Source organism: Dama dama, chromosome 11 (assembly GCF_033118175.1).
Source record: "Dama dama isolate Ldn47 chromosome 11, ASM3311817v1, whole genome shotgun sequence".
Taxonomy (NCBI): Eukaryota; Metazoa; Chordata; class Mammalia; order Artiodactyla; family Cervidae; genus Dama; species Dama dama.
Window position 1 is genome coordinate 90,017,833 of NC_083691.1, and position 14,530 is coordinate 90,032,362.

A 14,530-nucleotide genomic window follows, 5' to 3' on the forward strand; every position below is an offset into this window, starting at 1 on the left:
AGATCACACTGGTAGAACATGATTAAGAGGTGAGAGTGGAACCCCGGAACCTGACTGCCTGGGTTGGAATCCAGCTTACCACTCACTCCCTAACTGGGTGACTTGGATAAATTACTTGCTGTGATTTCCTCAGCTGTAAGGATAGTATCTCTCTCATAGGTCATTGAAAGGATAAATTACTTTATAGTGGAAAAGGGCTGGTGAATAAGAAATGCAATATTAATGTTTTTATTAGCTGTCAGAGCCTAGGCAAATTCTTTACTTCTCCAAGCCTTTGTTTCATCATCTGTAAGACAGGAATGAAACCTTGACTCATGGAATTGTGAGCATTAAAGGAACTACCTTATATCAAGTGAACACTGCCCTCTGGGGTCTCAGCAGTCTTCTTGCCAGGACCTGGCTCTGGCAAGTCCCTCAGGGATGTCCCCCTACACTGCCTCCTCCAGGCAGTCCTCCAGGCGGGAAGGGACCACTGCCCTTCTCTAATCCTGTTCCCCTGCTTCCTTCTCTGCTTCTCCTCTGGGCCAGGATGCTTTCTGGAGGCTGGACAAGACAGAGAGCAAGATCCCCGCACGAGTGGTATTCCAGATCTGGGACAATGACAAGTTCTCCTTTGATGACTTTCTGGGTGAGCACCATTTCCAGTCTACCATTCTGCCTATCAGCGTGTCCCAGAGTCCCTGCTGAGCATGTGTGTCTCGGGCCTTTCGGCAGGGCTGGCAGGAGGATCAGGGAGCTCACAGTCACTGGTCCCTGGTGCTGAGTGAGGCTGGTGACACAGGGAGGCGCCACGGGGATCGGAGTGGCCAGCAGGGTGGCCTGGCAGCAGAGGTGGCATTAAACGGTGGGCCATGTTGGATGGTGGGACCCCAGGAAGGAAGAGAGGGGAGCGCAGGGTGAAGACAGTGTGGGCACGGGCTGGCTGTCACTAGCTGTCTGGCCTCTGGAAGGTTGTGGTGCATCTGTACAATGGGATGTTATTCAGCCACGAGAGACGTGAAATCCTGACTCATGGTACACCATGTGTGAACCTTGAAAACATACCAAGTGAAAGAAGTCAGACACAAAAGGACAAATATTGTACGACTCCTTAATAGGAAACGCCCACAATACGTAATCCACAGAGACAGAAAGTGGTCACCAGGGACTGGGAAGAGAGGTGGGTACGATGTGTCTTTTAGGGATGATGAAAATATTCTGAAATTAGATAGTGGTCGCACAACTCTGGGAATATACTAGAAGCCACTGAGTTGTACACTTTAAAATGGTTACAATGGTGCATTTTATTATGTGAATTTCACCTCAGTAAAATAGCGAGCCTGTGAAAAAGGCCTTCTAGGAGGTCAGGAGTCCTGGGTTCCAGTTCCACTTTGCCACCTAGGAGCAGGGCAGGCTTGGATGAATCACTGGAGCCCTCCTTGAGTAGCTCGTGACTGCAGGATTAGCCGAGCTCTTGGCCCTCCCCCCCACCCCACCCCCACCACAGAGGACATTCTGAGGAGCAGCCCCAGCAGGAATAGGGAAGAGGGCTTCCAGCCCGTCAGGCTGCTCTTCACCCCATGTCCCCCCACACCCAGCCTGGTCCCCTGCACCTGGAGGACTGAGAACTGCTCCATGGCATCACTGTGAAAGATTCAGGGTGTTAGCATCACAGTACCAAGTTGGACTTTTGGTCTTTTACTTATTACATAATTCCTGTAGCCACATCAGAAACTACAGATAAGCAATGCCTCCCTTCTCTGTTTTATTATAATCTCACTACCCAGAGATAACCTCTGCTAATACTTTGGGGCATATTATTTCCTATACAAGCAAATATGTGTTATATGCATATTTTTCCAAAATTTTTTTAGAAAAATTGTCTATTATTTATTTTATTTTTTGGCTGCACTGCATGGGCTTTCTCTAGTTGTGGGGAGTGGGGGCTTCTCTTTGCAGTGGCTCCTCTTGTTGCCGAGCACTCCTGTAGGATGCACGGGCTTCAATAGTTGTGACCCAGGCAGCTTACTTAGTTGCTCTGCTGCAAGTGGGGTCTACGTGGACCAGGGATCAAACCTGTGTCCTCTGCATTGGCAGGTGGATTCTTAACCTCTGGACCACCAGGGAAGCCCTATATGTGTATTTTATACATATATATACACATTTATGTATGGCATAGAGATAGCAAAATGGGTTTATGGTACACAAACTATTTTATCTTGATTTTGTGGGAAACAATACATTAAGAATGTTCCTACTGTCAGGAGCTATCCATCTCCGTTTGCATCTGCATCATGGTACTTAATGTCCACCCGATGGCCCGTTGCACAGATGGACCCTCTCCTGTCTCACTAATCCCGCCTCGGTGCCCTCTCAGCTCATTTCCAAGCTTTCCTGTAGGAGCGACAGCCTAGGCTTACATCTTTGGACCATTTGTGCATATCTTCCTTAAATTTTAAGAAGCAGATTTTTAGTCTTAGAGTGGTTTTTGAAACGTTTTGTTCAATTGCCCTCTAGATAGATTTTACATTTTTATATTATCATCTGTTCTCTGTTTGCCCAAGGGCACTATTTTCCTTAAACTTTTGCTACAAATATTATCTTTTTTAAAAAAAATTGCCAATAGGACACCTCATTTTTATCTTTCTTTGCATTTCTTCTTTATTTGTAAGGTAGAACTTTAAAAACATTTTTACTATCTATATTGTTGCTGTTACTTTCTTTTTCATGGTTTTGGGATGTTCCTTTTTTATTATTGATTTTCAGAGCTTTTTATATAGTAAGAACACATTACAAATAATTTCACCATTTCAATTGCTTTTTAATTTTTTATAGAACCTCTTTTGCTTGCAGACTAAATTTTTCTTTAGTATCCATCTATCATTCCTGCCTTTATGAGATGAGGCTTTAGAAAACCACTTTTTCCCTCATTTTATTTTTCAATTAATTAAATTATTTTAATTGGAGGCTCATTACTTTACAGTATTGTGGTGGTTTTTGCCATACATTGACATGAATCAGCCGTGGATGAACATAGAAAACCAGTTTTAATAAGACAAACAAAAACTGCATTCTATTGAATGAAAAAATGGTGTTCAATATAAAATTAAACACGATCATTTTGTGTTTTTAAAAATAAAGCCACTAAAACTGCTACTTTTTAACTCCACAGATTTCTTTTAACTTGATGTTTGTATCTATTGTGAAAGGAGCAGCACAATAAGCTGGTTATTAGTTCATTTTTTTTTTCTTGTGAAGAGAAATTTTAAAATCTACTCTTTTAGCAGCTTACAGCATTATTAAGACATTTCTTTTTCCCTCTTCATAATGTATTTTCTAATTACATATTTTACTTCTCTTGAATATTTATTGATTTTATTTTAAAAGTAATAGTTAAGATGTAGAAATTTTGCCATCAAGAAATAATCCTGTGTTTCCTTATAGTCTTTATATATAACTTTATGTAGGTATACTATCTATGTGTGTATATATAGTTTACTTTATATAGATATACTATATATATATACTATACTATATATATATGTTATATATATATAAACCTTATGTAGATATACTATATATGTGTATATATGCTATATATAGTATATATGTAGATATATATGATATATGTGGGCTTCCTTGGTGACTCAGATGGTAAAGAATCTGCCTGCAATGCAGGAGACCTGGGTCTGATACTTGAATCAGGAAGATCCCCTGGAGAAGGGAATGGCAACTCACTCCGGTATTCTTGCCTAGAGAATTCTATGGCCAGAGCAGCCTGGTAGGTACAGTCCATGGGGTCGCAGAGTCAGACACAAGTGAGCAACTAACACACACATATATGTAGATATATGTATAGAATATACACACTATATATAGTATATATGGTTTATGTAGCTACATGGTTTATGTAGATATCCTATATATAGTTTAATATATATAATATATTAATATAATTTATATATAGATTTAATGTAATATTTAATATATTAAACTATATGTATGATTTAATGTCCTGATTTTTACTTAATGTTATATTGAGACCATATTTAAAATGAGAAACAAACATTCATCTGTAGTTGAGGGATGGAGGGATATGTAGATGGATACATAGATTAGTGCTGATACAGAGTTGAACAACTATTGGATGGAATAATAACGTGATTAATGGAGATCTAGTGCTCAAAAAATGTTAGCTGTCGAGGGATATAGATAGTTAAATCAAAGCAGATAGATGCATGGAAGGGTAAATGGAGGAAGGGAAAGAAAAAAACTACAAAAATAGATGCAGTCACTGAATACTTGCAGTAACTGAGCATTCCATGTTGAAAAATAGTCTAATGTTCTTTGTGTGGTATTCAAAAATTTCTTTAATTTGGCCTCAGAAAATGTTTTTTAGATTTATCTCTCTCACTTAATCCCTTCAGTAACCTGTGCTCCAATCCCACTGATTTCATCATGTTGTTGGAATTGGATTAGGTGAAACCACATGAAATTACTATACTTCATTTTCATTGATTTTTATACATCAAAGATAATTGAATATCAGAATTTTCATGTGGCTTAACCCAAGAGATGGATCTATTCTGGGAGAAGAGGGATAAAATAGATGAGCAGATGGAGCAGTATAGAAAGATAGCTGTGTGGCTAACTAGGCGGGCAGATGAGCAAACTACAATGAGATAACACTTGTACCTATACAAAAGCAAGAACAAAAACAAAAAATGGGAAATAACAAGTGTTGGAGAGGATATGGAGAAATCAGAACACTCGTATATTGGTGGCATGAATGTAAAATGGTGCAGCTGCTTGGAAAAAGGTTGAGCAGTTCCTCAAAAAGCTAAATATATGACCTAGCAGTTTTACTCCTGGTTACGTACCCAAAAGGACTGAAAACTGGGGCTGACATTTGCACACCAGTGTCTGTAGCAACATTATTCACAGGAATCAAAAGGTGGAAACAACTCAAGTGTCTGTCAGTAGATGGATGGACAAACAAAATGTGGTATGTACACACCATGGAATGTTACTCAACCACAAAAGTAATGAAGTACTGATGCATGCTGCAACATGGGTGAGTCTGGACAACTAACTATGCCAAGTGAAATAAGCCAGATACAAAAGGAAAAACTTTCATGATCCCACTGATATGAGCCATCTACAATAGACTTTTTCATAGAGACAGAAAGTAAGATGTTATAGGAAAACCCAAATGAACCTTTCGGACAACCCAATCGATTAGAAGTTAGCAGGGCTGAGATGAGGGGCAGTGGGAGTTATTACTAAATGGTTATAGAGTTGCTGTTTGGGGGGATGAAAAAGTTTTAGAAATAGGTAGTAGGAGTGGTTGCAGCGTGTTGTGAATGTAATTAATGCCACTGAAGTATACATTTGAAAATGGTTAAAATAACAATTTTATCATATATATATATAAAACTGCTCTAAAAAACAGCTTAAAAATTGATGGATGATGGTTGTACGCAATGGGTGAAGGAGTGGATTTGAATAGTAAGTATAGTATAGTATACTAAGATACTATACTATATAGTAAGTTAGTATACTATATATATATATACACTGGTAAGTTAGTATACTAAGATACTATATATATTTATATATATACTATAGTATACTATACTATACAGTGTAGTATACTAAGTAAGTATAGTAAGATGAATAATTGAGCAGTTGGGAAGCCCTGTTAAGGATGAATCAATAAGGCAGACTAGTGGGCATATGGATGCGTGAACAGATGGGTGGGAAGCTGAACAGATGGAGTGAGAGGTGATGGATGGAGAGTGGAGTCTGAGCCACAGGGTGGCCCTCGGCTGGCAGTGACTGAGAGCCTGGCTAAAGCACCCCTCTTTGCCACAGGCTCTCTGCAGCTGGACCTCAACCGCATGCCCAAGCCCGCCAAGACGGCCGAGAAGTGCTCCGTGGACCAGCTGGAAGACACTCTCCACCCAGAGCGGTTCGTGTCTCTTTTTGAACAGAAGACAGTGAAGGGCTGGTGGCCCTGTGTGGCGGATGAGGGTGAGAAGAAGATCCTGGCGGTGAGTAAGCTCCTTCTGGCCGGTGACTCCTCCATAGAAATCACAGGCACAGGCGTGTTTCTCTCCCTATCTCCTGCACTCTCGGTCTGTTTTCCAAGACCTGTCCCTCTCCCTTGCCACTTTCCAGCCTTCCCCTCCTTGAGGGTTGTATCCCAGTGAAGCCTGTTTAAATCAAAGGGGCCTTAATCTCTGTGGGTCCTTTTTAGTTTATACCCTGCTCTGTGGACTTCACAGTGATCGTGTCCTGGGTCCCCCTTTGGCTAGACTTCTGGAAGAGGACAGGCATCATGCCGCTCCCATTTAAGCAGGACCCTACCAGGGAGCATCCTTGAGGGGCTATTCCCTCCGCCCAGAGATTGTAACAGTCTGTCCAGGGGTGTGACTGGGAACCATGAGGAATTGTCCTGCCTCTGCAGGGGAAGTAAATGACAGTTTATTATTGTCCCTCAGTATCCGCGGGGCTTGGTTCCAGGAGCCCTGTGGACATCAAAATCCACAGATGCTCAAGTCTCATAGTTGGCCCTCCATGGTTGGTGGAATCTGTGGATTGAAACCTGCAAATGAGGGCCAACTGTATATTTATTGAAATAGTGCATGTTTAGGTGGATCTGCATGGTTAAAACCTATGTGGTTCAAGGATCAGTTGTACCTGGAAACAGCAAGCAGCCAGCCAACCCCTCAAGTGGCCCTTGAAATAAAATATCCATGTTGTGTAACAAATTATAACAATTAATAAGAAACACTAATGTCTCAAAAGAAAAGTGAGTGCAGTGCATGCATAGATAATACACAAAGAAGTAGAGTGGCCATTAAAATTTAAGAAAGTTCATTTCCCCTAGTAATTACATAAAGGAGTATTTTAAAATGTGAAAACATCTTTAATGTATTATAGTAGAATGTTTTAAAAACAGAAATGCTCATTGCTAGCGAGGATGCGGAGAGACTCCCCCCTCATTTACTTTTGCCTGGCAGGCTAATGATTTTACATTTGGGGAAACAATTTAGTAATATATAACCTGAAACTTAGCAATATTTATTCCCTTTGAAATTTTTTATCCCACTTCTAAAATCTTTCCTAAAGAAATAACCTCATTAAATTGAAACTTTATGGTTCTAGGGTGTTTGTTGTAGCATTTTTTATAACAACAAAGAGTTGGAAACAACCTAAATGACCAAAATAACTAGTTTACTAAATAAATTATGGTCAACCATTGTATAGAATGTTTTATAGCATTAAAAGCAAACTTTAAAGAGTATATAATTATATAATAATAAAATATATTATTTTAAGTGAAAGAAACAAGCTATAGAACTAAATATACACAGTATGGTATTTCATATACTTGCAGAGAAAAATAAGTGTGATGAATAAAATATTAGGAGTGCTTATCTTTACATAGAAAAAGTATGAGTAACAGTATCCTTTCTTTATATGTGTCTGTAGTTTCCTACATATTCTGCTAGGAACAGGTAGTTATATGATCAGATTACCCTGTATCATTTTTCAAAAAAGATTGTAAAGTGACCTTGACATCTGTCCTGGCCTGGCTCCTCTCCAAGCCATGGTGCAGAGCCTTTGTGTCCCTGATCAGGTCTCCCTTGTCCCCACAGGGCAAGCTGGAGATGACCTTGGAGATTGTAACAGAGAGTGAGCATGAGGAGCGGCCAGCCGGCCACGGCCGGGATGAACCTAACATGAACCCCAAGCTCGAGGACCCAAGGTTGGTGCCCTGCCCCTGATCGCTGACGGCCAAGGGGACTGGGAGGCGTAGCCACCGTAGAGGAGGCCCCCACGGTGTAGCCGTACAGAGGTCCCAAGGCCCAGAGAAGGGTGTGACTTATCCCAGGGTACACATCATTAGGGAGCAGGTGACCGACATCCTTCCAGAACAGGTTGGGCTCATCAGTTCATTCCAGAAGCAAGCGCTGTTGAGTAACTGGTGGTTGCAGGCCAAGCATGCTGTCATATGACTTGTGTATGGAACCGTCCCTGCTGGGTCATCTTAGCATCCTCACTTTACAAATGAGAAAACAATCACAGCAAAATTAAATAAGGTCATTCCAAGGAAAGTGGCGAAGCTGAAATTCTCACACCTGGTCTGGTTGGCTCTGGAGCCTGACCGAGGTCTTTCCCCTGAACAAGCTGCTTCTGTGGCTCTCTTGTGGTGTCAGTGTGGCTTTCAAAAGGTCTTTCAGTTTTCCCACCTGTGAAATGGGGGCCTAGCCTCTGCCTCCCCTACCTCCCAGATAAGGAATATAAGCCAATCCAGTGGATGTAGAGGCCTTGAAGACAGTTATTGGAGCCTGAAAGACGGCTATTGGTGGTAGGGGTGTGTGTGTGAGTGGTCGGGCTGCATTTGCTGGGTCCTTTCCCACGGCCTGCTTAGCTCAAGTCACACTTAGCACAGACAGCCCACTTTGTCACAGCGCTATCCTGACTGCCACGGGCTGGTCGAGCAGCGAGAGGCATCCCTACCCAAGGATGCTGGGATCTGGGTGGAAAGATGAGGGAGACCCAGGAGAGCCAGTGGCATGCAAGTGAATATCAGAGTGGCCATTACTGAGACAAAAAACTTGCCTGCTCTTTGAACTGTGAGGCTGATCTAGGGGAAGCATCTGAGGTTCTTGGTTGTGAGAGACAATTACCTTTCTGGGTTCAGTTCCTGCCATCCTTCCCTGACCGTGGACCAGCCACGTGCATCTAGGCCCATGGCTGAGCTTATCTGGAGCTCATGGGCCATAGCTCAGTGAAAGTGGAGCCCCTTGAAGCTCTGTCCAGTCCCCAGGTCTCTAGTCTGTGACAAGTCCTGTTTCAGGAAGGGGAGAGCGGCAGGGAAGGTGATCTGGACAGGGTGGCTGATAACTGGGTCCCTGAGGGTGTGTAGGGTTTGACGGCATCAAGAAGAGAAGGGGGGTGTGGGCGGGCTCATGCTGGAGCAAAGGCTGGGAGAAGAAGGGGATGCTGATGCAAAGGGCTGGGTCTGGGGCCAGGGGCCAGGGGCTGGAGGCTGGGTGGGTCTGGGGACCTGGGTAGGAAGGGCCAGGGCTCTTTGGGAGCAGGGCTCAGAGGGAGCAGCCCTGGTGGGTGTACCCTGCTGACCTCTGGGATCTCCCTTGCAGGCGGCCTGACACCTCCTTCCTCTGGTTCACCTCCCCGTACAAGACTATGAAGTTCATCCTGTGGCGGCGGTTCCGGTGTGCCATCATCCTCTTCTTCATTCTCTTCATCTTCCTGCTCTTCTTGGGCATCTTTGTCTATTCCTTCCCGGTAAGCTGGCCCGAGGGGAGAGGCACAGACCCCGTCTCCAGGGAGCTCCTGGTCTGATGTGGGAGGCACAGCTCCTGACCTCCAGCAGCTCCTGGTCTTGGAGGAGCCTCTCATTGTCCTCCAGTGCACTGGGTGTCTGATGGAGAGGCAGCCTCTGTCCTTGGGGCATCCGTGGTCTGAGGAAGGAGACAGGGGCCCTACTCTGGGGGTCCCCAGTCTGGTAGGAGACCCTTGGGGAGTTCTGAGTTCTTGCCCTTAGTGGGGAGACACAGTGTGCTCAGGGTGATGGGCTGTGTAATCAAGGGCAGAAGGGGAGGCCCTTGGGCAGCCGAGGGTAGGAGAACCTTGTTGAAGGAAGGTGTGGAGCTTGGTCAGGAAGGGAAGGGAAGGTGTGGATGGCAGAGAAGAGGGGAAGGCCCTCTGTCTGTGAGGATGGCACCTGCTGAGGACCTGGAGAGGCTGTTGGTGTCCATCTGAAGACCTGAGAGTGTGCTGTTTCCTCTAGTGGGGTGGCATGGGGCAGAGTGTGAGTGAGGAGGGGGTACGCCAGGAGCCTCTCCCTGGCACGGTGAACACCGGGCCCCTTCCCCCTGCTGAGTGCCTAAGAAGCCAGCTGATGCCTGACAGAGAGCGACCAGGGCCACATGAGTTGGGGCTGCTGAGCCAGCTCCGCGGGCCCCTCCCAAAGGAAGGGAATCTGGAGCTGTCTCCCCTGTCCAGGCTTCCTGGGTCCTCACGGAAGCCCCTGAATGTCTCTAGAACCTCAGACCTTGGAGGGAGCACAGGTTCCCAAGCTGATACCTGAGTTTTAATCTCTTCTAAATGTCTAAAACTTTTTAATATGAAAATTTCAAATCCATGTACAAGTAGAGGAACGGTGTGATCAACTCCACGTCGCCCTGACTTGAATGGAAAGGAACGGACACCCAGAGAGGGGCGGGACCAGCTCAGGGCTGCAGGGCGGTCTGTGTATAGCTCCCAGGCCGGGGTTCCGGCCACAGCCCTGGTCAGCAGCAGGCCACCAGCCACGTGCACGGTCCCCACAGTGGGCAGTGGAATTACTCGCCTGTGAGCTCTTTGCTCTGTGAGTCCTTCAGGAGAAGGAGGGGTCCCAAGCGTCTCTCCCGGCATAGCTGGCGAGGCCTGGTACCAGCAGAGAGCCTCCTGAGGAAGACAGTTCAAATGGCAGAGCGTCCCCTTCAGGCCCTGATACCACAAACTGTGGGAGTAGCGGAGGGGAGCTCTGGTTTGGACACCCAGGCCCTGGCACCCTCTGGGCCCTGAGTCACAAAGGAGGGTCTAGAGCCGGGGTGGCCATGGGTCGGGCTGAGGGCCAGGCTCTTTGAGCTGGCTGAGACTGTTGTGAGGCTCAGTGAGAAGACTTACATTGGCCAGATAGGCCTGAGGCTCAGGGGTGGGTGAAGTTATGGGGGTCAGGCTTGTTTGGTTTGGGGGCCCTCTTAGTGAAGGAAGACAAGTTACAGCTATTAACACAGGGTTAGCTACTGGGCCCTGGAAGGGCAAGAGCAAGTGGTGCCTAGAGCTTAGCTGCCCTGGCAGTGACCTGGGCTCAGGGGTCAGACCCAGGACTCCACCTCCGTGTCTCTGCCCGTGGAGCAGGCCCAGGTGGCCAGGCTGGGGAGGCGCAGTGCCCCTCGCTGGCCTCTCCTCAGGCTCACCTGCTCTCATGCTGTTTATGCCCAGCCACCGTTGGGTTCAGGCAAAGACTTTGTGTCCGGGAGCCAAGGGTGAGTTCTGTGGGTGATGGAGGGGGTGATGAGGCTGGTGCTCTGGTAAGCTGGCGGTCCATGAGGAGATGCGGTGACGCCAGGACCACGGGGAGAACAGGGTGCAGCCTCGTGCTCCACGGTGAGACTGGGCCAGAGAGTGCGGGCAAGGTGAGCTGGGGTACCCCACGCTCCTGAGCAGGTGGTCTGAGAAGCAAGCTGCAGCAGCTCCAGGGAGCATTGCAGAGCCCCGGGCCAGCTGCAGGTCTGTTGGGGAGAATCTGCCCCAGGAACATTCTGGTCTGAGCATCACTGTTGTGTGAGATGGAGCTCCATGTGGAGTCCTGAGCTGGTAGCTGCTTTTGGCTCTGCCAGTGACTCCCCGAGTGACCTCGGCCAGGATCCGCATCGGCATGAGGCAGGGCTGGGCTGGGTCAGCACTGACCTGCTGTGATTAGCACTCTGCGGAGGGGAGCTGTGTGGGGAGGGGGCTGCATGTCAAGCCAGCCTTTTGCTGAAGAGCCAAGGGGAGGGCAGGGCTGGCCTCAGGGACCTGGGAAGGGGGAAGGAGGTCCCAGCTGCCTGGCTGGGAGACAGAGGGAAGATTTCCAGTCACTTCCAGCCTGCCACCCTGTCTCATCTCAGGGGCAGCCACAGCCCCAGACCCTGGGCAGGCCCTGGGCAGAGCCTCTTCCCTGTCTCCTGGGTCCCCAACAGCAGCATCCGTCTCTTTTGAGATCGGCTGGGAATTGTCCTCTTCAAATACCAGCCCTGCCTTCTCTCCCAGGGCTGGTGTGTGGGCTCGGCTCCCAGGTGAGGGCTTTGGGGCGAAAGGGGCAGCCTGGACCTGAGGCTACTGATGCTCTCCCCTGGAGTCCTTTGCAACAAGCTGGGCATGTCCACGTGGCTTGGTCACCTGGTGGGTGCTGGACCCGTGCCCCTAGCCTAGCTTGCAGGTTTTGGGGGCGGAGGCCTTGGTGGAGAGGGGCCTGCGGCCAGGGCTGCCACCTCCTCCCCTGCGTTGACCTAATCTCCCACCCCCTTGGAAATTCCCCCGGGAGGGGGACAGGAGGGCAGCCTGTCTGTTCCCCACCCCCAGCTCTCCCCCAGAGGCCGCCGGGAGCAGGGCCAGCGTTGGGAGGCAGGAGGCGATCTGGCGGGGAAGGAGCGGCGGCTTTGTTTCCAGAGTTGGCTTTCCCGGGCGGCGCTGGGGAACATACTGTCCCAATTAGGAGCCCTGTGTTGTGTTGTATGTGTTTTCATGGTTTTAGGGGGGAGGAGTGGGGAGGGGAGATTCCTGTCAGTCCTGCAGCAGCCAGGGCTTAATCAGGGGTGACCCGTCTCCAGGGCTGGCCTGTGTTGTGGGTCATCCTTGTACACCACCCCTGCCCTCACCTCTTTCTCTGCTTTTGGGGCAGGAGCATGGGGGCCAACGAGCCCGGGGTTCCTGTGTGTGGGGAGTTGGGAGGAGGGTGGGGAGAATCCCAGCCGTGCCTTCGGGCCACCTGTCTGATGGAAGGGGCTGGGCCTGGCCTGGCTAGGGCAGAGTCCTCTTGGCTGAGCGGAAGTTGGGAGTGGGTCCTGATTGATGGGGGAGAAGACAGCAGTTCAGGCGCCGTGGCCCCCCAGGAGAGTGCGGTGTGACGGCGAGGCTGGGAGGGTGCAGCATGGAGTGTGGAGTGTGGCCGGGGGTGGTGAGTGCGAGGTCCAGGCAGGTGGCTGAGTCCTTTCTCAGCTCCTTTTCCCCAGCAGCTGTCATCACCTGTCCCTGCCTCCTTCCTCCCTCTCTCCAGAACTATGCTGCCATGAAGCTGGTGAAGCCCTTCAGCTGAGGACTCCTGGGCCCAGGACTGGCTTCCTCTTCTGCCCCACTCGGTAGAGCTCCTCCAGATGTTCAAGCCTGACCGTCCTGCCGGGGTGGGCAGATGGACTGGCGCACACACCAAGTGTTGGCGACGTCGAGCCCTGGGATCAGTCACTGTCGTCATTTCTTTCTCCCCTGAACCGAACCGTGTGGGATCAGCCCATGTGTATTTCAGCATAAAACAGGTGGAACCACAAAGCAGCTTTGGTGTGTGTCTCTGTGGCCCCTGAGTGGGGTGACGTGCAGGGGTGAGTCTGGGTGGGCGGGGTGTGGGGTGTGCCATCTCTGCTCAGAGGTTCCACTGGAGCTGTGGATCTTTTGACAAGAACGGTGGGGGTGGTCTGGGCTTTGAGGCTTAGTGTCGGCCTGCCTGGAGACCCAGCTTGTTCTGCTCCCGGACTCTGCCCCCTGCCCTGCGCCCTCCTCCCTCTGGCATCTCCTCTTTCTCGCCCACACCTGTCTCTGCTTGGGTGGGCAGTTACCTGCACCACGCCTGGAAGAGGTTTCACTTATGCACATGGAGCCCCAGAAACTCTCCAGGCAGGGGTAGCTGCTGGATTCCTGGCTGTGACCTTGTCTCCTGTACTCTTGGGATGTCTCGGGGTTCTCTCCCTGTTTCCTCGCCCTGCTCTGGGCTGGACAAACGCACCCTTTTCTTGTGATCCGAGCATCGCATTAGCTGTTGGTCTGACATCTCTTGCAGGGATCAGGCTTCATCTACAGGAGCAGCAAGAACACACTTAGAGAAAAACCAAAGAGTATGAATACATTGTTTCCAAAAAGAGGCCTCTGCCTCTGTCGCCTGAGGGGCTGGAACTCTGGAGCTCAGCCTGGTGGCCTGCTCGCCTGTTACCCAGGAGGGCTTCTCTTGTTTCCTGCTGTGAGCTGTTCCCGTGGCCCAGGACCCAAGGCCCCAGAGTGAGCCTTCCAGCCCCTCTGGCTCTTCCCTGCCTGCTGGGACCCAGACAGGCCCTGCCTCATCCCACCCGGTTGGTGGGACTAGAGGTGACTGGGACGGGGCTGATGGCCTGAACCCTCCTGGGTGAGGGAGCTCCATCTTGAACACAGAGTGGTTCTCTCTTCAGGAGAGGTTCTGATGGACGATGCGCTCAGTGTCCAGCTCACCGTGGGCCCTGAGAACCTGGGTGGCCCGTCCTGAGACCCTGACACCTGAACCTGGAAGCCATGTGGCCATTCCTTGCACAGAACAGGTAGCAGGGCCCAGGGTCACCCATCTCTCCTGGGTCATGAACCTTCCATGAATATCCACCATGGAGGTGGTGGACCAGTGATTCCATGGGAAGGACTGGAGGTAAAAGGAAGAGGTGGGCCTGCAGCTTCAAGAGGTGCTGAGAAAGCTTTAGAGTCTGGGGAGACCTGAGAATGTCTGAAGGTAGGGAGGAGGAAACCACTAGGGAGGGAAGGGTCAAACATACAAGAGAGAAAGTGGGATAATTAATGGAATCAGCTTCTGGAGAAGGAGGGGCGGGTGTTATCTTGGAAAGAAAGTTCTCTTTTTCTTACAGGTGCAAGAAGGCTGGAGGAAATATATGCATACGTGGGACTGTCATTTCCTTTATTCATTTGCTTTTTCTTGCTGCTTTGAGTTGCAGATAATAGAAACCATTACTTAAACTAG

General features: G+C 48.8%; 1 protein-coding gene across 23 annotated transcripts in view; it reads left to right on the plus strand.

Annotated features, from left to right (window-relative positions):
- The window catches only part of DYSF (dysferlin), a 220,204-nt gene extending 207,115 nt beyond the window's left edge, over positions 1 to 13,089 (plus strand). For all 23 annotated transcript variants that reach the window (XM_061155676.1, XM_061155683.1, XM_061155688.1 and 20 more), the window contains 5 exons: positions 529 to 628; positions 5,854 to 6,032; positions 7,644 to 7,753; positions 9,153 to 9,300; positions 12,821 to 13,089. In XM_061155676.1, the coding sequence (XP_061011659.1) occupies positions 529 to 628; positions 5,854 to 6,032; positions 7,644 to 7,753; positions 9,153 to 9,300; positions 12,821 to 12,859 (576 nt within the window). In that variant the 3' untranslated portion in view covers positions 12,860 to 13,089. The remainder of the gene's footprint in view (positions 1 to 528; positions 629 to 5,853; positions 6,033 to 7,643; positions 7,754 to 9,152; positions 9,301 to 12,820) is intronic.
- The last annotated feature ends 1,441 nt before the right edge of the window (positions 13,090 to 14,530 follow it).